General features: G+C 41.4%; 1 protein-coding gene across 1 annotated transcript in view; it reads right to left on the bottom strand.

The window, feature by feature from the left end:
* Window positions 1-4,886: 4,886 nt before the first annotated feature.
* Window positions 4,887-27,389, bottom strand: part of MTHFD1L (methylenetetrahydrofolate dehydrogenase (NADP+ dependent) 1 like) — a 159,714-nt gene continuing 137,211 nt past the window's right edge. Inside the window, exons 27-28 of the mRNA XM_059828957.1 lie at window positions 8,670-8,778; window positions 4,887-4,911 (exon numbers count right to left, since the gene is read on the bottom strand). Of these exons, the coding sequence (XP_059684940.1) occupies window positions 8,689-8,778 (90 nt within the window). The 3' untranslated portion in view covers window positions 4,887-4,911; window positions 8,670-8,688. The remainder of the gene's footprint in view (window positions 4,912-8,669; window positions 8,779-27,389) is intronic.

Below are 27,389 nucleotides of genomic sequence, written 5' to 3'. Positions count from 1 at the left end.
TTTTCTGGAGAATAAATATAAACTGTGTGATGGAAACATGCAGGTGCTGTGTTATATGGGCAACTAACAGGCTGTGTCCTGAAAAGCTAAAAGCCTTCTCTGGCATTAGGAATCTAACTTTGACCAGATGTTTATGGTAATTGAGTTGCAATACCATGATGGGAATTGGCCAGGGGGAAACAACTTAGCTTTTAAAATGTTCTAACTTAAACCTTGATTTAGTGTATTGCATAAAAGCAAGCATGACTTGTATTTGATACATCCTCTTTTTTATTAGTACTATGTGAAGAAGAGTTCTAACGGTCCCTATAGCATCTGTATTTCAGCTCTGTGTGCTTCCCCATTGCTAACTTTTTCTACTAGCATTGCAGTTCATAGGTGCGCAGAACAGTTTACCTTGGAAGGGAGCTAGAGATCACCCAATGCAGGGCTGACTTAAAAAGGCTTTTCAGAGTCTCATCCAGCCGATCCTATGCTGGCATGTAGCAGTCTGGCTCTTCCCAATCATTACTCAAAGGTTTAAGTTAAAAAGTTTACTTGGGAAGCAAGTATTGAAGAAGATTTTACATAAAAATTGCATGCACAAATACATACTCATTCATGCTTTTGTATATGTAATATATTACATGCAAGTGCATGGAGCAGGGAACTATTATTATGACCACACTTGTGGAAATATTTGAATTTATCTTGCTTACTAAACACAAACACTCTGGCCTTAAACCCACAGTGTAAGGTGACATGCATAGTGTAGCAGTCCTGTTCTGTAGCAGTCCTGTTCTCAGGATAAATTCTGGAAGAGGATTTCAGTGTTTCCATTTCAACCCTCTCAAGCAGGGGGGTCCTAGCTTGGCCTTAAAATTTTTCTCTGAAATATTTTCTCAAAAAAAAATTTCTATGAAAAACTGCATGTTAAAAGGGATGAAACGAGCTGCCTTCCCTCCCCAGCCCAATAATTCAGTGGAGGAGAGAGAGCCCCCATGCTCGCTCTGGCTGGTTGGGTGGCCATCAGCGGGGCAGACCCAAGTACTGCTGGAGCGCAAACCTAGTGCTTGAGATCTGTTATGCGTGGTAAGTTCCTTGCTGAAACGTTGTAAAGAAGCCGAAAAACTGTTTGGAAATCTAGCCATGAGAAGCATGTTAAAAACCCAGTACTAAGCCAAATCATATGGTTAAGACTTCATTTAGCTATTTAGAAAACTGGAGCAATGTTCAGCATATGCCTGAAATGCTTGATTTCTTCCCCTGCTCCTGCTTCCCCAGTTCATTTATTCCTGCTCCCAGGATGCTTTCTGCTGTGTTATGGTCCAGTTGATTTAACAACCCATAGTTCCTGAAGCTTTCACATTGCTTGTATTTAAATCCCATCCCGAGAAGCTCACAGGTATATGTTCTTGTACCTGATACTGTTTCGCACAAATCCAGATCCCAACTGAGAGGTGGAAAGTGTCCAACTGACCCTTGTGTCTGATCCAGCCTTTCATGCCAAGGACCAAAGGCAACAGCAAGGTATTTTGGGACCAGGACAGGATATTAGTCTGGTGTGTCCTTCCCTCCAAACACAAACCAACTTCAAAAGGACTGTACTGATGGAGAAGGCCTTGCGGACAACCCTCCTGTGCACAGCCCCTTACGGCAACAGGCAGGGATCAAACGCGGCTCTGCCAGCAGCTCTGGTACAGAGAGCCCCAAGCCTTGCTTGCAGCTGGCACTTGACCAGGATGTGGCTCAGCTCCCCTCCATCCTTGGCGTACTTGTGTTTAGCTGGAGACAGGGGCATGACAAGACTAAGTGGCTTAAGGGCAGGGGGGGGGGAAGGCCACTAAACAGACAAGATGGTAGATAAAGAGAGAACAGTATTAAATAATGGATGTATTTTATTAATGAATTCCGACTTGAGACAGGCACCACTTTTGCAAACTGAACATGAGTACACACATACGCTTTATTTTCATGTTCATGGCAACTGAAATTCTGGGATTTCGAATTTTAAAACACAAATGAAGAAACCCGTTGTATGTAGTCTGATGTATTTCAATGTCACTAGTTTTCTGTAGTTCAGCAGTAGAAATAAAAAAGTATTCAGTCACTACAAAAAGCAGATCTTCTGATAACAAACAGCAGCGTGGTTCTTAACACCCTTCAGCAAAGGCAAGGATAAGCAAGGCAAGCTGCCTTATAAAGCTGCTGTTCTGCCATGTCATAAAACTGCTCAGAGCAGACGCAAAGGCAGGAGTCCCTCGCCTGCAATCACAAGTGACACACCTAGAAATAACACTTACCTTAAAAAGATTATTAAAAAGAATTAATTTTAAACCCTTCTTGATGAAGGCATTTGGTCTTGGAACTAGGGTGGCTGAAGTGTACGTACTGTGGTAGTTTCTGCAGCTCAGCTGATGGCCAGTAACTCAGTCCCTTTGGATTATGAGACAGAATCTACGTGCCAATGTGGATTATTTTTAACGAATCTACTAAAAATGAACTGAAAGAAGCAAAAATGTAATAGCTCAAGAGATTTTGCAGCTAGTTAACCAGATGGGTGAGGAAAAAAAAAGCTATGATAAAACAAGAGAGGGTCATTCTAGCTTTCCCTGAATTATTGAAGCTATCAAAACAATGTAACAAATCCTGTGCATATGACAGTTAGAAAAAAATTACAGGAGGTTTGTCAACTCTCAGCTAACTGAGCTGGAATGGTGTTTTAGGGAAAGACTGATGGGTCAGATAAACTGTTCCAGCACGCATGGCCTAAAGGGACAATACGGAGACTACAATATAGAAAGTGTGTGGTTATCAAGCAGTAGTTTGAAATTACTTATAAAACCTGTTGCTCAGACGTCCATATCCCATATGGACACTTCACAGGCAGACAGCTAGTGCCACATTTAGTATCCCACACTGCATGGAGATAGGTCCAGTGCAACTGCAGTGACTGCAAGTAAGGCACGGTTATGGTTTTCCAAATTTCTCCACGCAAGATGGAGGGAAAACCTCATTTATTTTTCTTGGGAAAAAGAATGCTGCTGGGAAAACTATGGCTGGAAACCACACTTACTTTCTTCTGTAAGTCTTTGGATTTTTCTAGGCTAGATAGCTCAGTGTGTGCAGGACTAAATTACAACACAGTTATGTATATGAGTAACATGGTTGTATTTTGGGGCACAATTTAATAGAGAATACCAGAAATCTCTCTCCCCAGTAGCTGTGAGAGCCACACTTGAATCTTGCTTTCTACTGGTCATGTTTGTTCTGCCCCAGTGTAATTAAAGCATCTCCAGTCTAGGCTGTTAATGAGCTCTATTGTCTAATCAGGCTAAAATATCAACTAGCTTCATTTTTTTAGGCTTATCTTCACAGCAATCCCCATGGTGCTGGGGGACCACGCTATGAATAGAACAGTTCTGAAATGCAGTCAACAGACATTTCCGTGCTACTCCAGGGAAGGCACAGATAATTATTTTAATTGTCCTCAGTTTGCTCTTCTGTCCATAATTACAGTTTTGAGTTTATAAATAATGAAGCATGATTTTAAAAACCAAAACAAACCCCTCAATTACAACACAGTTCCTGAGATAATGAAGTCTCCAAATGTGGTTGTGTAGAAGGGAACTAAAACTACATGGCAGAAGCCCATAACATACAGATGTGCGTAAGCGGAGCAAAGCAACAGGATGGAAAACGTCATCAGGAAAATAAACCCTCTCATCATTATTTCACTGCTTTTTACCTAAAAAAAACAATGGCCTATTGTCTCGATTCAACCTATTGTTCTGTTGCAATTTTTGTTATTGAAGGAACCAACAGTCAGTCAGTGAGAGTTTCCTGAGGAGCAGCAGCTTGGAAAGCTAAATGCAGTATCCTGCGCTTGTTTGCTGCAGATTTAGGAAAAACCAGACAAGGTACATTACTGAGGTAAACTAAAGCATACGGTTTAGGATTTAACTTGTTTGAATACCCCCTTCAAATAGAAAACACACTCCAGTTTTACAAGTATGGTGGTTAAAAACTGCAAAACGAAGCCGAACAAAGCTCTGCCCTGCTGCATCCTTGCTTGATGGACATTCCTCTGTCGTTACTGGGCGTTGCGTACTGCCAGGGGCAGGACAAGAAAAACTCCAGGTCAGGAGCCAGCACAGCAGGAGGCTTCATTAGCCATGAACAGGAGCAAAACAGGACTTCAGAAGGAGCAGTGCTTTCTCTGAACAACCAGCTTCACCACAACAAGCACATAATCAGCTGGACAGCCTGTAACATACGCTTTGGATAAATAGAGACCTATGGATATGAGACAGCTCTGGCTTAAGTGTTTCAAAAGATCTTTGCCCAACAAGGAAACAAATTATATTTTAAAAACTTTTTACAAAATACATGCTCTGTTCTTTCTCTGCTTAATATCTTCCTTGCTTGAAGCTTGGCTGTTGCCCAAACGCATCCAGAGCAACGCTTGATGATAACTCAAAAATGTGCAGTTAATCTGTGTGTAGTTTCAGCTCCTGAATGCCAGGAGCAAAAGTGTATTTTTCAGAGAGAAATAGGCTTGATCAAACTGTATAATCATGTTTATGCAAGTTTTTAGATGGCCAAGATAAGGCAGATACTTCTGTAAACTCCTTTGAGACACGAAAAAAACTCTAAGGTGAAAATTTTCTCTCTTTTTCAATGTTGTTTTATCCACAAACAAGCATAAGCCCCAGTAGAGAGCTTCGAGAACAACTTTACCAGTAAGGTTAAAAAAAAAAAAAAAAGGCAAGCTATATTTCATCATAAAAACTAGTTTGAAGAAAGAATAAACTTTTGCTCTTTGGTCTATCTTGACATCCCTCCAGAGACACATAACAGGAATATTTCAGATTCATTTTTGTCTCCTACTTGCAGGAAACAGGATAGTTGCAGTTCTTAATTTCCAGGCTTCTGAAACGAGAAAGATAAAGAATTTATATGTTGAAACAAGACATCTTTGCTTTCTTTAAAGAAAAAAAAAATAGAAGCATCACAACCTAAAAGCAGTGTTTTAGTGAAACTGGATATTTTTGCCTTAACCATAATAAACAAAAACATTTAGTTATGCCCATGCACCTCCCATTTATTTTCTATGTAACCCTACTAGCTAAGAAACAAAAATGTGTACTCATATTCCAGTACAATATGGACCTTAGACCATACATTATTGTAGTAATCGCTGCTGACTGAAACCCAATACTATGGAATGAGACTAAAAGAAGTCAGTTTTTTGTTTCATAGGATCAATTCTGTGGATGCAAAGGATAGGTCTTCAAACACCTTCTAGCCACATCTGAATGAATCAAGATGAAAACATCTAACAAACAGTTTGCAATTTTAGGACATCGGTTTTGGTGTCCTCCCCTCACGGGCTTCTTTACAGCCCTGAAGAGGCTCACAGTCAGAGCTCTGCGATTCCTCTCACATTCAGAAAAGCTCTGAGGGTGGCAAAATACCCGTGCTGTGTATTACAATCATTCTGCTGATTTTGAAGGGGAGATGAGTGCAAGAATATATCTGCAACTGTGGACAGCCGTAGCCTTACTAAGTCACAACTAGCCAAGGAAAGCAACCACCCCCCACCATCAACCCAGATACCCAAAGCCAAACTGGCACAGTAAGAGCAGGCACCTGCTGCCACTGATTAAATTAGAGAGATCCTTAGAGCTCACAAGGGTCCTTAACAGACTTTACCTTCGTGGAGTGGGTCGGGTTCATAAATTCCCCTCACTATGCAAATAATACTTTTTTTTAAAATATTTTTTCCTACCGGCAGACTTGTCTCCATGTAAGTAATTCTTATTCTGACTGGTGCTATCTACAGAGAGCTCCTAAGGAAACAATTTCAACTTTCTTAGAGTATGAGTTGGGCAGTATAATTTAAATAGGGTAGTGGCCAGTGATGAAGGACTAGCCAGATTCCTTCAGGTTCATTTCCAGATATTAATGTTTCAGTTTTTTAACAGAGCATGTTGCTCCTAGAGAGAGACTGTGTGTTCCATGTATTAGCTATTTGTCAACAGAAAAAAGAGAGCTGACTTTTTTTGACAAAGTTTTTGCTTGTATTCTTTTTAGAGTATAATCTAATGATCGGCTTTCTGCAAATTTTTGTGAGAACTATCATCTGCTTCATTAACGCAGTGAAGTGCTGGAGAAAAATCAGAGGCTAATGACATCCAATGTTTCAGCTCAAAGAGCCCCACACCAGACCCCTAGCAGCAGGAACTTTTGCCTGTATCTCTTTCACAAGTCTCATGAAGCTATCCATTGCAGAGGATATAAACTGCACACTAAAACAACTGTACTCAGCTCTGCATGCATGTTTATAATGAAACAGCTGCAGCTCTTCCACAAATCTCTAAATATTTTTCAATTACCACATCTTAAAGATTTGAATCAGTCCTAATGAGTTGGTACAATATCATATTACTAGAAATTTTACATTGTACACTAAAACCCTAAGAAGAGAATTCAAACTAAGCAAAAAAAAAAAAAAAAAAAAAAAAATCCCTCAATCTGCCATGGTAAAAACAAACCCACAAATACCTTAAAGCGTAGTATCGGCTACAGTGTGGCTTCACTTCAGTGAATGTGTGTAAGCAAAGAGTAATACTAAACTTCTCTACAGAAAGTTGGGAGTAAAGATTATATGGGAATATTGTTTCTCTCTCTATCCAAAATGAGAAATGTACAAATCTAGCACATGAACCAGATGAGTTCTAGAGCTGATGAACACTGACTACCTTCTGTGGTGCTCACTGGGTATTACAATACTCTCAAGGCATTTCTTTAGATTATTGGAGGTAGGAACACAGGTTAAGTATGTGCCTATATTGATGAAAAATATATATGATCAAGCTGTTTTTTTTCTTTAAAAGGCTTAAACTTACTGAATCATTCATCCGTCTGATGCCATCAATACCTCCATAATGAAATTAAAATAATTTATTAACAGTTGGATATATACACTATTTCCTCCCTATTACGTTTTTGTGACTTTGTTAGCATTTCTTTTTACATCTGAGAAAACACCATCACTGACTAAAAGCCAAGTTTAACATTTTCATTTCATGCACTACTTCAAATGAAAGACCTTCACAGTTGAAATGGAGTATTTCATCTGCTTAATTATCATTGTTCTTCAAAACTCACCAATCCATGGTTTGGACGGATTTGTGTAAGACTAGGCAGTAAACACCTAATTAAGCAGACCATGTGAATCTGCATATAGATTTTACATTAGGATTCTACAGTCATTTCAAATGATTCAGAAGTAATTACATGACTGACACATGATGAATCAATATGTATGCATGAAGCCATCAGGCATATAATGCATACCAGTAACAAAAATGGGATATATGGCAAGAAGTGGTATGCATAACACTACCCAGCAACAGAATAGTCAGTGATGGTTTGCATATAAGCTAGGAATTACCTGTACATGCTGGTTAACCTTCAAGCTAACTGCTTTTTACTTGTCTTGACTGGTACGCACAAAATGGCAGAATCTGCTCTCACCAGATGTTATGTGAATGCTGTGACATTCAAGTATGGGCAAGTGAACAGTTAATTTGGTCTGAACAGTAATCTCGTTGGGTTGTGCAAACCTCTCCCTTCCTCCAAACAATCCATCAAAACACAGAAACAGAACATGAAAGCTGGTTCTCTCAAACCAGAGTAGGCAAGGATTGCTAGAGCAGGGCTGAAGCGCCTGGGCACATCCACCTCAAAGCTGTGGCTGATCTGGGGTCCCATCACAGTCGTATTAGCTCATAGCAATATTGTTGTTCTGTGTAAAAGTAACCGTTTAAATCTCCAGACCGATTTACTGGGGGAAGGGAGAGAGTTAAATGATGAGAGGAGAGAGTCCCATCACCGCTGCACGTGGTTTGTTTCAAGTCAGGGTTACATCCTCGCTTACTCCACTAATTATGTTACAAGATTAAAATGGAGTAGCATGGAATATTTTCTTAACGACTTGGATTTTCAAGTGAGGAACATGTGCTACACAGAATTAAAGCAGGACACCAAGAAGATTCAGTGCTTAGAGAAGGGGAGGAAGTGGCGGGGGAACTGCATCCTTCAAGGAAAAGGGAGAGAACCTAGCATGAAAAACAGACAGGCTAAGAGGACAGATTTGTGTTTCTGAAATGCTTATTACCATTTGAGAGAGATGCCAGCAATCAGGAAAAAAACCATGGAAAAACAAAGCAAAGCTCATGAACAAGCTGAAAAACATCTCCCCTGATACCTAGCTAATGACAGAAACACACTGCCACACGACAGTAGTATCAAAGATGAGCTGGATTATATCTTTTGAGGTGACTAACATGACATGATTTCTTCAGACTGACTTTCTCCATAGCCAAAAGCAGTATAATTGCAGAGCCAGCTCCTCCTCATGCCAAACTGACAGAACCAGCAAATCCAAAAGGCACCTTCAATGTGCACCATCCGTGTACACCAGCAAAGTGCCAGCCACAATTCAGCAAATGAGAAACCCATGTGATAAAGTGCACGTTATGAAATATTCCCCCAAATTGTGTGAAGTCCTCAGTGAAACTAGGGCCTAGATAAACTTCTGACAACCTTTTTTGCGTACATACTAGAGACAAACATCCTCCTCCAAGCTGGAACAGGAAAATAAAGGCTGTTGACGGACCGACCTGAATCTGGACATCACTTTCAAAACAATCCTTTCACTTGCTCTGTGGCAGGGTCGAGGTCAATGTCATAGAAGCACGGCCTTGTGGGCAGTCCTGGCATGGTGCTCATCTGTGAGAACAATAAAACGAAGTTATATTCCTGCACCCACGTAAACCTTAGATTAAGAGAAAGGCCGGCTTGTTCATCATGGACTCGACTGCAGATGTGATCTTCACCACATTTTTTGTTTCTGTTAGGAATGTCAGTCTTGGTACTTTTTCAATTCATTTTTAAGTGTACACTTCTAAAAGACAGGAAAGAGAAAATAAAAGCCACAAAATACAGGTTAGCACAGCAACCTAAGAAAAAACTCCTTAACAAAATTAAGACACTTGGGACTTACTTGTTCCTCAGAATATTTATCTAGAACATTTATCCATTTACATCTACTGGGAAAAAAATCACACAGCAAAGGGCAAGGACATAATTGCTTGAATTCACCTGGTGATATGAATGTGTTGAACTCAAACCTCTCCCACAGAAAACCAGAATACAGGAGCAGAATTAATCACAACACTTTCCTGACTGATTACTTAATGTAAGGAACAAACTGAAATAGTTCAACTAAACATACATGGATTACAGTTGAATCCTAATTTAGTAGTTAAAATTAGCAGGTTGAGATATAAAGCTAAAGCAACCCAATTATCTCAAACTATGCATAATTAAGATCCTGATCTAGCATAAGACACCAGCATCTGCATATTTTTAAACATGTAAATAGTTTCATGGACTTAAATTACACAGATGATAGATAACTACAGCTCTGCTCATGCTACTTACACTGTTATTTACAATTGGCATTTTAGCAGCAATTAAAGACACACAGGTGACATGCAAATCTTGAGGTGCTGGTCCATGATGGCTTAAGCCACTTCAAATCAGAGGTACCCCAGCTTCTCACCTCCCCTGCCTCAGGACTCCCCCCTTCTCCCTTGCGAAGATGTCTGGAGAGCAGGTTCAGCAGAATACCGCTATTTTTTGATCGGCTTCATCTTGCCCTGTTTCAGCACTTCAGCCAGGAGGGGCTTCCCCGGCCCCAGTGCCAGCACTGGCACAGGGTAAAGGCTGCGACTGTGGGGCAGTTCTAAGGCAAGACCAGTTTGGATCAGCCTGAACCACTTTGGATTCACACCCTAAGTCTTCCTAAGATGACAGAAGTCCTGAATATCTCACTTTATTTCCACTAATTCAAGGCACTCTTAAAAATAGCATTTGGGCTTAAGGACTCCATAAACCCTTTCCGTATCTTCACCTCAGAGGTGGAGGATGGCCCTGCTATATTAGGCCCTATTTTAATACCCAAAGAGATTTAGGCCCTATATTAACACCCAAAGAGATGACATTACAATCTCTGGAAACAAACCTGGAGTTCAACTTAGCTCAACTGTTTGTTGGCTAAGAGCCTTTAAGCATTAAAACTTATGTAACAGATGCTAGATTTTGAGGAACAAAATTTTAGCTGGGGCAAGCCAGCAAAGCTTGTTAAAGCTGGTGGTTAATGTGACCCCAGGAGATGACCTTCAAACATGGCTGTGGAGAAAAAAAGTAAAAAAGATCACACTGGCTTGAGTACCAGAAACACTCCAAACACAATAACCTAAGGAAAGGGTCAGATTAAGGTATGTTTTCATGATGTGAGCTGAACCCCGTTCCTGAGAGGGGACAGTTTCAACTCTGTGAGCCCCTGGGATGATTCCCCCTTGGAGCTGGCTCTGGCACTCATCTTACTGCAACCAACCTCATTCAACACACTGAACTGGCGAAAACACATGTTTTTGTGGCCAGGGTTGCTGATGAATTAAATCTGCTTACTGCATGACCAGATCACCACCAGGCCACTGGCTGCAGGGGAGCAGCCAGAGGACGCCATGGCCAGCCATCACCTCCCAGCAGAGAGCACAGGGCCAGGCGGCTTCCTCCCTCCATCCTCCCCAATTCCTCAAGGAGCACAGCTCAGCTACGGTGTTTTCTCTGGACAAAGGCAAGCTCTAACAGGCTAATTGGCCTCCGAAGAGGAAAATACACGACCACCATCCTAGCTCCCCCAGAGAGCCAGATTTAGAGGCCCCCCTTGGGCTGGAGCAGGCTGTATTTTCTGCTGTTCTGGGCTGTTCCGCTGCATATTCAGTGACTGAGTTAGCATCCTCCCTATGCTTCAGCTTTGCTCTGAACGCTTGTGTAATGTTTCCATCGTGGGAATACAAGCAAATGGCAAGATCTCTCCACCACAGTCCCATTTACTCTGGAGAGCTCTGCTGCCGTTTCAGAGGTTAATCCCACATTGGGAAGGGGGAAGGGAGCTCGGGGAGCTCAGTACGGGTGCAGCTATCATCTCACTTGAGATCTAGCTCTGAGAAAAAACAATGCAACAAGCTCTTCTAGTGGACTCAGTACATTTCCTCTGATTTTAAATATAGTCCTTCCGGATCTTTTGTTATTGCACGTAGTAGGATTAAAAGACAAAACTGTCAGTTTGCATTGACCAAACCCTGCCACTGATTGCATGACATCATTTTATTGGCTGACATTGTCTTGGCGTCTTAGTTAAGTACTAAAACACAGAATCACAGAATCACTAAGGTTGGAAAAGACCTGTAAGATCATCAAGTCCAACCTTAAAAAAACAAACAAAAAAAAAAAAAACAAAAAAAAACCAACACAAAAACCAAACCACAACACACCAAAACCCAACCCACCCACACCACACAGCACCATGCCCATCAAGCCACATCCCACAATGCCACATCCACACGCTCCTTGAATACCTCCAGGGAGGGTGACTCTACCACCTCCCTGGGCAGCCTGTTCCAATGTTTCACTACTCTCTCAGTAAAAAACTTTTTCCTAATATCCAGCCTGAACCTCCCCTGGCGCAACTTGAGGCCATTTCCTCTAGTCCTGTCACTAGTCACTTGGGAGAGGAGACCAACACCCACCTCTCTGCAACCCCCTTTCAGGTAGTTGTAGAGAGCGATAAGGTCTCCCCTCAGCCTCCTCTTCTCCAGACTGAACAACCCCAGTTCCCTCAGCAGCTCCTCATAAGACTCATGCTCCAGACCCCTCACCAGCTTCGTCGCCCTTCTCTGGACACGCTCCAGCACCTCAATGTCTTTCTTGTAGTGAGGGGCCCAAAACTGAACACAGTACTCGAGGTGCGGCCTCACCAGAGCCGAGTACAGAGGCATGATCACCTCCCTTGTTACTATTCTTCATCCGTTGGCCACACTAGTTGGACTACTACATCATTAGGGTTACTGAATTATTTTCTGTCTCAGATTCATCCCAGTTTCTGAGTTAATGCTTGACAAGAAACTGCCTTAATGAATTACATTTCACTGGGAGGAGAATGAACAAATTGCCAAAGACAACTTCCTAGTTACTTTGTGTATGGCAGTTCTACATTTGAAAGTAAACTCCCAAATTCCAGGTGTGTGTCCCCCGCCTTTTTTTTTTATTTAATATATCTACAAGCTTGGCCAGTCTTCCTTTTCCCTGTATAATAAAAAAAAGAAATCAGTTTAGGGAAGTTGGTTTTTTTTGTTTTTTGTTTTTTTTTTTTTTTAAAAACCCACATGTTAAAAAAAGGTCCTACATGTATGTTTTGAGTTTGTTTTTTTTCATAGGCCCAGTTCTACACCGGTGTAACTCCACTGTATTAACTAACGGAAATCTATTAGATCTATAAAATGTGAATATCAAACCAGTTTACTGCCAGTTGAGAGAATACAACTATTCTCATATTGAAAATTTAAGTCAACAAAAGAGAATGGGTTCACCTGAATTAAAATTACTGCTGTGTAAAATGAAGTTCAAGGCAAAAAATCCCACAGAGGAAACACTTTGGGACAAATACCTATGTATGTGAATTACAGAGTGAAAATAAAATACGTCCTGTCATTTTCCCCATGGCCCAGACTTCCAAACGGGCAACGCCATGTAGATTTATGATCATTTCTCTCTGCTCTCATTATTTGGACGCACAGAGGTAACATGCAGCAGAATCTATCCCTTTTTCATTACTTCAAGGTCAATAGGAGGAGATGGCTGGCTGGCTGAGGAGATTACTACCGATTACTCCCTTGCCAGCCCTCCATTTCTTTCCTGCAGCCAAAACCACTGGAGAGAAAAGAGGGTTCAGTTGGCTGCAAGGCTGAAGCGAGGCTTCAGCTGACTGGCTTTCCACATGGCTGCGGGTTCAGAATGATCCTCTTCCCTCTCGCTGTTTTCCACAATGCTGAATGAAGGCATTAACAAGCGAGTTCACAGGCTGGCCTTAACCACAGCAAGCACGACCCAGAAGCATCCCTTTCTCTGCCCTAAGTACGTGGAGCCTAGATTTTTGCGCATGGAGGGGAGGATGCTAACCTGCCCCCCGGCTGCAGCATGGACTGTACCTGCACAGTGGCTGGCAGACCACCTCCACCTCTCCAAGGCTTTCTGAGACAACTACATACTAAAATTACTTCATTTCTAAAACTTGAAAAAAGGAGAATAAGCAATGAAAGAGAAAATATGCCTAAAACATAAATCACCAGTAACTAGCAGGTATGTACAGCATGAAAAGAACTACAGAAATTTACAGTCATACAGCAGCTTGCCAGGCATCTCATACAATATACACCCTCTGGATATTTCATGGAGATCAGCACAACTCTCCACTCTAATTTGGGTTATAGATTGGTAACTACACAACATCACACAGCGTGGCTGTGAGAAAAGAGGAGAAGCAGCGGTGAACAACAGCACATTATCCACTTAAGACCACAAACTGAATTTAGGTAGCCAAAATAATCAGTACTTAATTTGACCAAAACTGTTGCTATCGCACTTCCCCTGGGAGAAAATACATAAGGCATAAACTTTGCACCTTAAGAATTAATGCAATTCATAGGAATGCTTTATGCAGGGGGGGTGGGTGGGGTGCAGAAAGATTTTACAAAGAATTCATCCAGCTGCTGCCCAAAATACGTCATGAAGAAATTAATAGGAACTAGTTTTGTAGGAAGTCACTGGAATCAACCATTTTCTTCACAAACTGCAACTGTCTACACATCCATGACAGCAAATCAACTGCAGAAAGACAATGTGAAAAATACAATGCCTATTTATTACTACGATACTCTCTGTTTAAGAGGCAAAAGCAGCAAGTCTTACAGTCAGCTATCCTGAGGATCATTTATGCTCCTGGAAATGCACAACTGGTAGAAGATAAAATACGATTTTAGTTAAAAAAGCCTAAAGGCTACTGTTATTTATACTAGGCATTTATTACCTTCCAGAAGTTTACTTACATTACTAAACAAAAAAAACCCGTAGGACCTTCCTTAGGAAAGGAGGATGCCAGTTATTTTTAAGGAAGCTATGTGAAAGTGCTGTTCCACACCGTCTCTGAGAACACATCCGCTGTCACTGGAAGCATGACTAAGTTGAGCTTCACTGGAGTTTCATTTAAGTTACAGTTACGTGTTGACTTGTAATTTTAGCTGGCCATAAGTTCTACGTAACAGTTGCACAGTCAAGCACTAACACTCTGCTAGCCAGGTTTGTTATGGTCCCAAGAGCAACTATGCTGCTTAGCTTCCTTTTTTATCATACAAATGCCTATCAGTGATTGACATATCCTGCCTTTCACTTCAGGTGTGTATCCATCCATCCATACATGTGTCTGTGTGTGTACATATCTCTCTCTCTCATATATATATATATATGAAAAATCCTTACAAGACCCGAGATCACCTTAACTGGGTTAGCACAATGGCATGATCTGCAAAACAGACGGTCCTGAGGACTACATCCAACTCATGTTTAGTGTCTTTTTCACCTGTAAGACAAGATGTGTCTGTTTTACAGGCATAGCATGGTTTCTAAATAGAGAAAGAAAACCAGAGGAATATGTACTTACACAAAGTAGGGAAAACAGACCACTAGAAGATACCAAAAAAATCAGCAAACAGCTTATTGAGGAAACCTCTCTATTCTGTGGCTTATTGAGTTAATGTTGCATTTGACAAGAAATACAAGTAATTCACATTATCTGATTGTATCATTTTGTTAATTAAACAACTTAAGATGACCAACAACCATTTCAAACTTGAAATAGTGCAGAAAACAGATGTTGTTTCTCAAGAGAATCTAGCATACACATGACTGCGGATAACTCCTCAATAAAATCTGATTGGGTGAATTGCACATCTCATACTCCCTCAGCAAGAAACAATACAAGAGGAAACTCAAGAGATTTATAAATAGTGCTATAAACCTGCATGCATTATGTTCAACGTGCCAGAATTTGTTGGAATCCTGAGGCACGGCACGAAGGAACTAAGCTTCAGGGTTTCAATAACGTTTCCTAGTGTGAGTTAGAGCTCTGAGAGACAGATCCACTATCAGAAATTTGCTCCCCTGCAGTGCATCTGTCAGTCTCAGCATATGCGAAGCTGAAAGGAAGATGTTTCTTCCCTTCTTCTGAAGAAAACCCTCCAGGTCTCCAACCTTGCCTGCCTTTAGGCACTCTTTATCTCCAGCGTCAGATTATTCCCACTGACACCTGTGGTACTAGCCACACACTGGAAGCTGGCACCAGGGGAATTGTAATCCATGGGGTAGGAGTGGGAGATTAACAGTCACCTCACTGCACTGCATGACTGGAGGAGTGAGTGCAGATCTTATTACTGGATGCCTTAAAGTCCCTGCACTCTCCATTTTAAACCTATACTGGGAAATTTTTCATGAGACTATCCATGCAATGAGGGTAGCAGGTAGGACTACAGCACTCTGAAGCATGCGACTGTGCAAACACTTCCAGTGAGTGGTCACTTATTTTATCTTGGAACTGGACTGTCCTACACCGCACAGAGGCACTGAGTGTGCACTGAAGAGGGAAGCTAGTGCACAAAAATTAGGCAGCTTATCCTAAGTATCTCCAGGATCAGCTAGTAGTTTGTTCCACAGAACTGGGAAATTCCCCCACTCCGCAGAGCTCTGTCACTTCAGAGGTAGCTCATGTTTTGAGTAACAGAAGAAGAAAAAATTTACATGAAAATGACAGAAAAGAGTAATTAAGAGAACAGTATTATTTGTCTTAATTAAAAGAAATACAACAGAATGAAATGGCCAAACAAAAAAATATGCACAGTATGGTCTACCCCCCCACCCCCACCCCCCGTGTATTAGAGAGAGGAACGACACCATACCAAAGACTGAACTGAAGCTCAAGTGACCTTTCACCACATCTTAAAAGCAAACAAACCTCAAACTCTCACATTAGGAAAAGCAGATGCACAATGGAGGCAAGTTGGGGCTTCCTTGGAAAAGTATCAACCTTTAAAAACAAACTAATAAATTCAGTCTTGGAAATGGCAATAATTTCTAAAAATATACTTTAATAGCTACATAATACCTAAGAAAATATCTCATTATTTTTCATTGCCTGAAAATAACAAGGATTTCTAAAAGCACCTAAGCAACAATCTTTAGTCAGTGTTTAATTAACAGTTTACTTACAAGTCTTAATGAAAATTTGCCAAACCTGATGATAGCCAGAGGAGATAGAGTGAAGATCATATTTCCTTCTCAGGAAATCTTTAACAAAAGAGGATGTTCTTGCAACGTGTAAGAACAATCACAGTAAGAAACTCGACACATTAGCAGCTTTCAAAATGATCAAAATAATGTTTGAAAAGATGCTGATGCTACCCCAACATATGCTGTAGTATTCCTTGCAATAAATGGCTCTGTTTCACTGGCATGCAGACTGATATCAGGTGCAGAAGTCCATCTGGCATCAATTATTCTGTTATCATTGTCTCTTACTTTAATGTTTCCACATTCTTGGCAATTGTTCGATTCTGTGAAAGGATTTACAACAACAAAATGCACGGACATCGCTCTTCTACTATCAGCATCTGAATGAAGTTATAAAAGTACTGAATATTGATTATACAATCCTAACTGACCTTGCTGCCAGGTGCTCAAGTGAGGCAGAAGTAACTTGTGCCCTGTTACATTTCTGAGGGATTACCGGGACCCTACAATTTACTCATCTTGAGTAGAAATAGTTCTGAATCTGAAAGTGATCTCCTGGGCACCCTAAGGAAAAAAAGCAACCCCGCACAACAGTCCACATCCGTCCAGTACAGCTTTTGGAGAGATCTATGGGTGTATATCCCAAAGGAAGCAGGGGACAAGAGCAACTGGTCAATACTTGGTTGGCCAAGTTCTTGGTGAATGGGTCAGTGTAATACTGAAGCACCGAAGACCACGAACCGGCATTTTGCTAGTTATTAAATAAAATATTTAGGCATAGATGTAATCTTAGAAGAATGAGCAATTTCCCCGACTAAGTAAAACACTTGTGACTCACATATATGACTGCAGTTCCTCTCAGCAGAGTTGTCTCAACTAATTTTCATCTTAGAATTTATAAAACCATACTTGAAGCAGAAGAAAATGGTCCCCCTAATAACAGCATAATGGGATCAATATTTTAAATTTTACTTGAAAAATATATCTCATTCTCTGAGGTAGCACGTTAGATGGTGTTACTTCAGTGTACTGTTTTTTCATGCCATCCACAACACAGCATGTTTCATGGGGTATTCAGAGCTGTTTTCTGCCTTAGATAGGTTAATTGATAAACAAAATACTACAAAAAAAAAAAGCTACAAAACCCCAATCAATCTCCAAAAAACCACCCCCCCCCCCAAAAAAAAAAAAAAATCCAAACCAAACCACCCCAAAGGAGATAAAGGGGGAGAGAAAAAACAGGGCTACAAATTCCAGGTGACTTGTTCCAAAACACTTCCCCCCATCCCATCCCACTCAAATCCATTTCCAGGAGTAATTGCTCCCTTGGCCAAGGCCCACATCCTGATTTCCCCTTCCCCCTTGGGCTTTCAACAGAATCCCTGGCAGACGATTCTTGCTCGCTGCCTCTTGTACAAAATCACCTCCTCAGCCAGAAGAAATCCTTCCCTCCAGCTCGCTCTGTTGTCAGAGGCTCCCAGAGCTGTTCCCATTCTCAATGAGTGTCCAATATATCAGACAGTGCTGGAAATGTGCCTCTGAGGGAATAAATCTGGAGGATAAAGGTGTTCCTCTCATGTGCTGTTTCAGCAACAGGAATATCTGCAGTATCTGATGTTCGTGGGTACATAATCCTCCTGCTTTGTCTAGTGCTCAGGTCTTCTGGTGAGCAGGAGGTGTCCAAGCTGCGCCAGCAGCTCAGGTTCTGCTGAAAGCAGAGCAGGTTTTGTGGTGTTTGGGGAGGAGAGGTCTTGGGTGGAGCTACCCCAGCTGCCTTGCATTTGCTCAGGGACCAGGCACCCTTCCTCTGAAACCGGTTTATTTTGTACTGATTGTTCCTCTAGAAGGGCCAGTCCTCAAACACTGGGAGCAAGTCCCACTTTGTGCTCTTGATGTTCACTATGCTGTTTTGCTTAAAAGCTTCATAACTTTCATATGAGGCTTGCCTTGCTGGTCAGACAGCCTGACATGTTCACACAGGAAAGCACAGAGCCTCAATTACAGCCCAGAAACTGGAGACGGTGGCAGCAGCAGATTATGTAAAGCAAGTATGTGTACTCAACATGCAACAAACTTTATCCTTCCCAGTAAGCCATGCTAGGAAGAGCATCAGGAGTATCATCCAGTCTTTTCAATGACAAATTACGACACGGAGAAATACCAAAAGTTGTATAACTATGGTGAATGAAAACACATTTAATTGCTGCCATAGTAGCCCTCTTAGTTACAATTAACTAGATCCACTGACATCTGAGTAAGTAAAGTTCCCGAAGAAATGTATCAGGCAAAGATTAGATATAGATACAGATAAGGGAAGAAACGCTTTCAAAGAACATAAAGGGATTATAGCAAAGGACCCCTTAAAATTACTTCTTTTTGATTGCTAAATCACCAGACTGACTTGGTCTCATTACTTGATTTAAACTAAGTGCCAGTGGTGACCTTTATAATAATAATAATATATATAATATATAATATATATAAAATATATAATATATAATATATTAATATATATTATTATATTATATTATATATATAATAATAATAATATATAATAAGAATTTTGGAAAACACCTGAAGCAACAGGAGTTGAAAAAAGTGGAAGAGGAGGTGACTATACTTTGTGAATCCCATCTGAGTAGACACGATCTAGTTTTCAGTACTGGGAAACAATAAAACCTAGGATACACACTTCACTGGTGCAGTTCAACTTTCTGGTCTGTAGTTATCATGGGAGATGTCGGAAAGAAGAGCCTGGGGGCTTGTCTCCAAAGAATAATCAACTGTGGTTGGCATCAACAGCATCAATCATTATCACTGTACCATCATCATGTATCAACCCTGACCTGTGAGCATCTCTAATCTCGTTAGTTCAAGTTTCTATATCTACTTTCTCAAGTCACTTGTCGCTTGGATAAACAATTTAATTATTTGCTTTTTGTAAGCCCTTAACACACATTATTTTGTGACAGACTGAAGCACACAGGAAATAGACAATTACAAACAAGCACCTTACATTATAATTCTGGATGCGGCTGCCTTCTAACCATACGCATTTTCACCTCATCTCTCTCCAGGCAAATTGCTGTTTCGATATGCTAGGTCAGTGCTATCTTAGCTGCACTGAAGAATTCGAAAACTTCTCCTTTCTATTTGTTCCTAACCCAGAAGATCTGGAACGGATCCAGTTTGGCTGGATACAAGGATGGCAAATTGTTAAACTCTCTGTGTAAATCAGGTATTCCCAGTCACAAGTCCATCGCAGACCTCTAGCAGTACTTACTCAATAGAGTGTGTCCTCTAAAATCATATCAGAATGTCATGCAGTTCCTTTTGACAAGGAAGCAAGTAAAAAATGAAGGATATTACTTAGATCAGCGATTTTCATTCCATAGTCTATTGAACCACTATTTTAAGAGGTCTCCAAAAGGCTGCTAAGAAAAGCGAGCCTTGAATAACCTATGCTAGAGCTCACACTTCTGGAAAATGGAGGAGCATAGGAATGCTTTGAGAAAGGCCGAAAGCCCCTTTCTCTAAGGAGATACTAAAACACTGATTTCTGTTCACTGAGAGAGAACCATGAATTAACAAGGTGTCAGATAGATGAAATTGTCAAAGGAAACCACACAAAGTTTTGTTAACCAACGGAGAGCACAATCTTTATCCTACAAATGTGTATCATTACATAATAAAATAAAGATGTATATTTTTGTATTTATAAATAAAATTATTTTCAAAATACTTACAAATATGAATTAAATACATTAAGTACATCTGGAAATAAATGAAATAAGATCTCCATTTTAAAAGGTGAGTGAGATAGGAGGCAGAAAAGGTTAAATGATTTGCCAAAAGGAGCTGAGGTGCTGCCAGCACAATGGAATTTGAAGTTGGTAACTCTGATTCTCATCTTAGTCTAATATACCTGAAATTCAAAAATAACTATGCTAAATAGTTACATTGCATGAAACATCCTTCTTTATTACCTAATGAAGCCTTTGTATCAGTATTTTTTAATGAAATACAACTTTCTCCATTTCTCACACTTTGCTCAGTATGAACTTGCAGTAAGTCACTTTTCTAACCACAATTTCTGCAATATAACAAAAGATAACAATGTATTTGTATAAGCAACAAAAATGTTGTTAAACTGTCCAATTAAAACCAACTATATTTTCAGTCTGAAAAACAAACCAACCCCCAAACAGCTGTTTTGTGGGTGGCATTCAGTATTTTTCCCAAATGAAGCATATGCAAAGACAAAAAAAGTGGAAGGTAATAATGAATTTCTGCATCCCAACACAAAACAAGTTAACACAACTCTTTTTTGTGTTTCGACAAACATCTAGTACAGGAGCTACTTTTGTTTGGGATAACAAAAAATGCTTCTATAAATACATTAAGAACAAAAAGAGAGCCAAGGAGAATCTCCATCCTTTACTGGATGCGGGAGGGAACATCGTCACGAAGGATGAGGAAAAGCCTGAGGTACTTAAAGCCGCCTTTGCCTCAGTCTTTAACAGCCACACCAGGTATCCTCAGGGTATCCATCTCCCTGAGCTGGAAGACAGGGATTGAGAGCAAAATAAACTCCCCATGATCCAGGAGGAAGCAGTTAACGACCTGCTATGCCACCTGGACACTCACAAGTCTATGGGGCCTGATGGCATCCACCCAAGGGTGCTGAGGGAGCTGGCGGAGGAGCTTGCCAAGCCGCTCTCCATCATTTATCAACAGTCCTGGTTAACAGGGGAGGTCCCGGATGACTGGAGGCTTGCCAACGTGACGCCCATCTACAAGAAGGGCCGGAAGGAGGATTCGGGGAACTACAGGCCTGTCAGCCTGACCTCGGTGCCGGGGAAGATTATGGAGAGGTTCATCTTGAGGGCGCTCACACGGCACACACAGGACACCCAAGGGATCAGGCCCAGCCAGCACGGGTTCATGAAAGGCAGGTCCTGCTTGACCAACCTGATCTCCTTCTATGACCAGGTGACCCGCCTAGTGGGTGAGGGAAAGGCTGTGGGTGTTGTCTGCCTGGACTTTAGTAAAGCCTTCGACACTGTCTCCCACAGTATTCTCCTTGAGAAGCTGGCGAATCGTGGCTCAGACAGGTTCACTCTTCACTGGGTAAAAAACTGGCTGGATGGCCGAGCCCAGAGAGTTGTGGTGAATGGAGTTAAATCCAGTTGGCGGCCGGTCACAAGCGGAGTCCCCCAGGGCTCAGTTTTGGAACCGGTTTTGTTTAATACATTTATCTGGATGAGGGGACTGAGTGCACCCTCAGCAAGTTTGCAGATGACACCAAGTTGGGCGGGAGTGTTGATCTGCTTGAGGGTAGGAAGGCTCTGCAGAGGGATCTGGACAGGCTGGATTGATGGGCCGAGGCCAACTGGATGAGGTTCAACAAGGCCAAGTGCCGGGTCCTGCACTTTGGCCACAACAACCCCATGCAACGCTACAGACTTGGGGACGAGTGGCTGGAAAGCTCCCCTGCAGAAAAGGACCTGGGGGTGTTGGTTGACAGCCGGCTGAAGATGAGCCAGCAGTGTGCCCAGGTGGCCAAGAAGGCCAACGGCATCCTGGCCTGTATCAGAAACAGTGTGGCCAGCAGGAGCAGGGAGGTGATCGTGCCCCTGTACTCAGTGCTGGTGAGGCCGCACCTCGAATCCTGTGTTCAGTTTTGGGCCCCTCACTCCAAGAAGGACATTGAGGTGCTGGAGCGTGTCCAGAGAAGGGCGAGAAGCTGGTGAGGGGTCTGGAGCACAAGTCTTATGAGGAGTGTCTGAGGCAACTGGGGTTGTTCAGTCTGGAGAAGAGAAGGGGAGGGGAGACCTTATCGCTCTCTACAACTACCTGAAAGGAGGTTGCAGAGAGGTGGGTGTTGGCCTCTTCTCCCATATAACTAGCGATAGAACGAGAGGAAATGGCCTCAAATTGCACCAGGGGAGGTTCAGGCTGGATATTAGGAAAAATTTCTTCACTGAGAGAGTGGTGAAACACTGGAATAAGCTGCCCAGGGAAGTGGTGGAGTCACCATCCCTGGAGGTGTTCAAGGAACGTGTGGACGAGGCATTGTGGGACATGGTTTAAAGGGCTTGATGACCTTACAGGTCTTTTCCAACCTTAGTGATTTTATGATTCTGTGATTCTGTGGAATGATCTATGGGAACTTCTTCTCAAGCATTAAAAAATGTGTAGAGGTGCCACCATCATAGAAAGTTTATTTGTGCACATACAGGGTAAATCATAAAAAGACTAAAACAAAATGATAACACAGAAATTAAAAACCATTTAGAATATAAACTCTCTAATGCCAAAGTGAACAAACTAGCAGACAAAGCCATAAGCTCTATTTACTCTTATGGTATAGCCCCCTGGCTCCTCCTAAGCAAAACAAGGCCAGTCTGTAACAAACTTTCATTTTTGGCAGACAAACCATTTACAACTCCACTGCTCAGCCAAAGGCATAACGAACACAACCTGCAACACATCTGCTAACATTCAGCCTGCCTCCTTCCCTCCCGGTGACCCCATGAATGAAAGTCCCCTATGACAGCACACTGACCTCGCCTGAAGAGCTACAAAGCCCCAGTAGTGTGTCACTACTCATCTCTGGGCATCTCCCTTGAAGAGAGGCTGCTGGTGAGCAAGATTGCTCTCCCTTGGATGCAGCCATGGATTGTGCTGCCATCTCATCATCAGCATCCCCTCCAGCAGTTGGAATTCCTGTAGTTATCCTCGTTTGAAAATTACGTGTTTATTTGTTGGAAACCTCTGCTTTATCTTTGCTTTCACATTACACTCCTCCTTTGTCACACTGCTTAAATACTGACTGAAGCTATTTTTAAATAGATTTTTTGTGAAAGTTATTAAGAAACTTAGTTTTTTCTTTTTCCCAGAGAAAAGTAAAGAGACAAAGAGCTTCACAAACTCAGAGGGAGCTTATTTGTGCTGTCACAAACATGCCTTGATCCCATTCTGGACAGATTACCCACAGAGCACTTGGTTTCCGTGCCTACTTACCGTATCACATCTTTACTACAGGTGCCAAATACAATGGAATTGATTTTCTTTACTACAATCTGGATCAGAGTTCTAGAGTCAGCATGGCTCATTCAGGGTCTCAGGCACAAAAGCACATCTGTTGTATGCAGTGTCAGCAGCACAATGTTGTTTGGTGCACATGAAAAAGGCTTTACTCTATTCCTTGAGTGCCACTGCATGTTCTCTCTCCCTTATGGTCCTGCTGCTTTGCTGCAGCTGTGCGCGAGCCTGCAGGACAGTGCAGAGCATGTGCCTGGCCACAACCGAGAAATACAGGAATGGAGAAAAGTCATAAAGGCAGAGGAAAGTGGGAAATATCTGTATCTACTTTGCTGCATTTGTTTGTGAAACATCATCTTTTATCTTCGTTTGATTCAGTCTAGTAACAAAAGCTCCTAGTGCCTTGCTTTCCACATGTACAGAGCAGCAGCGCATTGTGTATGCACAGAAAACCGGTGCAGTGTGATCAATTAATACAGAAGTTACATAGTTTAAATCAGCTAGAAGGCAGGCAGGCAGCATGCTGTATCACATCAGAGCAAATGTGTGTGTCCCAGGGTTTTGTCTCCGACAGCAGCTGGTCCCAGATGCTTTATGAAGAAAAGATAAAACTGTGGAGGTTGACAAAGCAATCTCTGTCCAACACTGGGAGCTGACAGCTGAAGACTGACCAAATCCTTGAATATTATGCTTAGCACTTTTTCCAACTTACTTACTTATATTAATTACAACCCTGCATATTGTCGATGGCTATAACCTTTCAGAAGTCTTGTTAAATTCTTGGCCTCAATGGCTTTTCCTGTGTTAATGACTTCCACATTTTAATCACACGTGAGAAAGTATTTCCTTCTTTTATAGAGGTATTAATATAGATGCCTGGCAACGTCTCTTCACAGACCACAGAAATATTTCAAAGAAAAACTGGTTTCCAGGCAGTATGGAGACAGCTTCAGATAATCCCTAAATTCTGCATAACAGCACAGAGACATAACACAGGTGTAAATACAAGTCTATGCAATTCACAAAACTTCAGACATTACAGATACAAATTTTATATGAACATGGCAACTTGAAAATTCTTGGCTATCTAAGTATTTCAAATATTAGAAACATGTCAACATGTCAAGAGTCCTAAAACTGTCTCTCTGAAGAAACTGACAATGATCCAAGAAGCTTTAATTTAACGGAGAGAAACAAAATGGTCAAATTGCTAAAGAATATGAACCTATTGCCAAATTGATTCAGGGATAACAGCAGAGCTCAGATAACAGCAATTAGCTTTAAGCACACATTTTAAGTCAGCAAGCCTATATAAAATACTACACATCATACTGTGTGCAAGCTGATGTCTAAAACCAAATTCAGTATCCTGTTTTCAGAAGGGAATGCCTACATATTAATGTGTGGCTGTATTATAGTCTCTGTAACATTCTTCTGCTTTTCAAGATTACTGCCTAGTTACTTACCCACTAATTCAAATTTTAGCTGAAAAAGATACTTTACATGAATTTTCATTTCTGTGGGAACCAGGTTATAATGCAGAATTAACCTGGATTATGTAAGCCTAACAAATACAATAACCTTCACAACTGAAAAATCTTCTCTTTCTTATGAATATTATGGCACTGCTCCTCCAGTTATAACTTTTGAGTTTCAACAAGCCATCTGAAGTGGCTGCAATGTCACATGAATAAGGATCTTTACTTTTTTGTGGATCTGCAGGGATTACTGGGGAGGGCAATGAGAAGCCTGGCAGACACTGAAAAAATCAGCACAGGTCAGGAAGTCATTTCTGGGAGCAGATATTTGTTCTAATTGCATTTACAGATGGATGCTATACAAGGGGAAGCTGCCATTTAACAGGTACTGTACTCAGATCCATTTCACTGTCATTAAGGCTACTATTTAAAAAAAAAAAAAAGACTCAGAGTAGGGAAAATGATGACATACCCGGGGCACAACTCCAAATAACCTAGGAGATGCTCTCTGACATCCTTTTTACTCACTTCCTCTCATTAGATTTTGACCCTTGCCTAGCTCATTCTGATATTTAAGGCTTATGGTCTCTTTGCTAGTGAAAACCCCTTAAAAAGCCACAGCAAGCAAAAGGCAGCCCTTCACACCACTCTCCCCTCAGAGAGGGCTGTGGCAGGCAGGGTGTAGAAGCCCAGGCTCCTCCCCAAGGCAGCACAGATTTACAGCTTCCAGAGCACAGGCACCTGCACCCAAATTGCTGCGAAGAGGGGCATGGCTGCAACCCTGCCTATCTGCCACGCTCCAGTTCACTGAGGGGCTGCATGACATTTAGGACTCTGATTAACCAGCAAGAACAGTGGGGCTGGGAGCAAGACACAAGACAGACACTCCTGCTCCTGCTGTCCTTCTCCCTCAGCTCTTGCTGCTCGAGTATCTCAGACACTTCTCAACCAGTTTCTGGACAACTACTTTTTCCTGGAGTGATAGAAGGCAAACTGAAAATAACAGAGGCTTACCTACAAAACACTAAATATAGTAAACTATAACTGCTGTGGAGCTGATTCACAAGCAGATCAGACGTCCCTGCACTCAGGGCACCACCAACCCTCAGAGAGGCAGGGGCTTATACGGCTTCAGCAATATGATTTTCATTTGCAGACACATGTCTGTCAGAACCCTAAATCTCATACTCTATTACCTTTGTGACTGATATTAAACATGTGTCTATAAAGAATGAAAGGGCAGTCAGTTGTCTTGAATCTGGGAAAATTTAAGAATTTTTCTTACTCAAGTATCAAAAAATATTAACATAACTTTGTACTTTATAAAGTGGAAAGACTCCAAAACCAGGCAGTGTTCCACGTACCTGCAGTGATAAGTAGAAGAATGGTTATGTATAATATAGCCCTATAAAAAAAACCAACTCCCCTGTAAATTTCTTACCCATCTGGGAGAATACTGCAATTCCTCATGAAGAATGTCAGCAGCAAACTGTCATACTGAATTTTCCACTACAGTATGTATTTGGTTCTGAATCAATCCCAGAGAAGACACTAGACAACATCAAAACAGAAGCCTTTAATTGCCCCATAAAATGAAGATGGCTTTATCCCCTAAAAGCTCATCTTTTATGAATATATCCCTGGAAAACGGTATCTCATGAAACTACTAGGCGTTACACTGCAGTTATCTGGGATTCAGCTTGTATACTACTTTTTTTTTTTTTTAAACTGTACTGGAAATCATGTTGAACGGCCTACAAGAAAGCATATTTTTGGATTATCACGGCTTTTGTATCTGGGAAACAGAATTCAGAACACATCTGTAATGAAATGGTCCATTTGGCCTAAACAACCCAAGGAAAGAAAAAAGTTGCTATCACTTTAGAAAATGTCATTTTAAAGTGTATCAAATGTTTTCCAGTTGCAAGGTATACATAGGCTTGGCTAACATTTCAGAGTAGATTCCGTTTACCCAGAAAAAAGCATTTTTATCCTGGAATAAGATTGCCCACAGCCAGATGGGCCAGATGGCCCACAGACATTCTGCTTAAATTTTAACAGTACCTTGTTCCAGCACGACACGTGTGCGTGTGTGGTGGGCATTTGTGTATATATTCACCAGTTCTCCCATTCCAGTTTCTTTCTTTTTGACTAGGGAGTAAAGCGAGTCTCCCAATTGTGCCCATTTTCTAAAGCACATGTAAAGCATTAGGAAAAGGCATTTAAATGATTTGAAATTATTACCGACATTTCCTTTAGAAAAAGGTGAAGGAATCTGTTCTTACTATAGATTTCTGCAGCAGCAGCATGTTTATCAGCAACATTAGGAAGAGTCGTCACTGACTGTCACAGCTTGCTCAGCTACCAGTGTTTCTTGTGCAGATGGCCTTTCTACATTCAAATTAGGACACCTTGCTGGTAAAATACATTCATATAATACCATTAAAGCTCATCTTTCAGTGAATGTGGCCTGTCTTCAAGAGCTCTCATCCCTTGACTTATTAGCTCATTCTTTCAAACTGGCAACTCAGGAACGGAAACAAAACACCAGCTCAGAGGAAACACAGTTATGGGACTTCACGATCCTTACGCAACACAGGCATTTTGCATTACTGACCAATCTAAGCT

The sequence above is a fragment of the Gavia stellata genome, chromosome 2, assembly GCF_030936135.1.
Source record: "Gavia stellata isolate bGavSte3 chromosome 2, bGavSte3.hap2, whole genome shotgun sequence".
Taxonomy (NCBI): Eukaryota; Metazoa; Chordata; class Aves; order Gaviiformes; family Gaviidae; genus Gavia; species Gavia stellata.
Note: the sequence above shows the minus strand (reverse complement) of the source record. Positions and strands in the feature narration are given on the sequence as shown.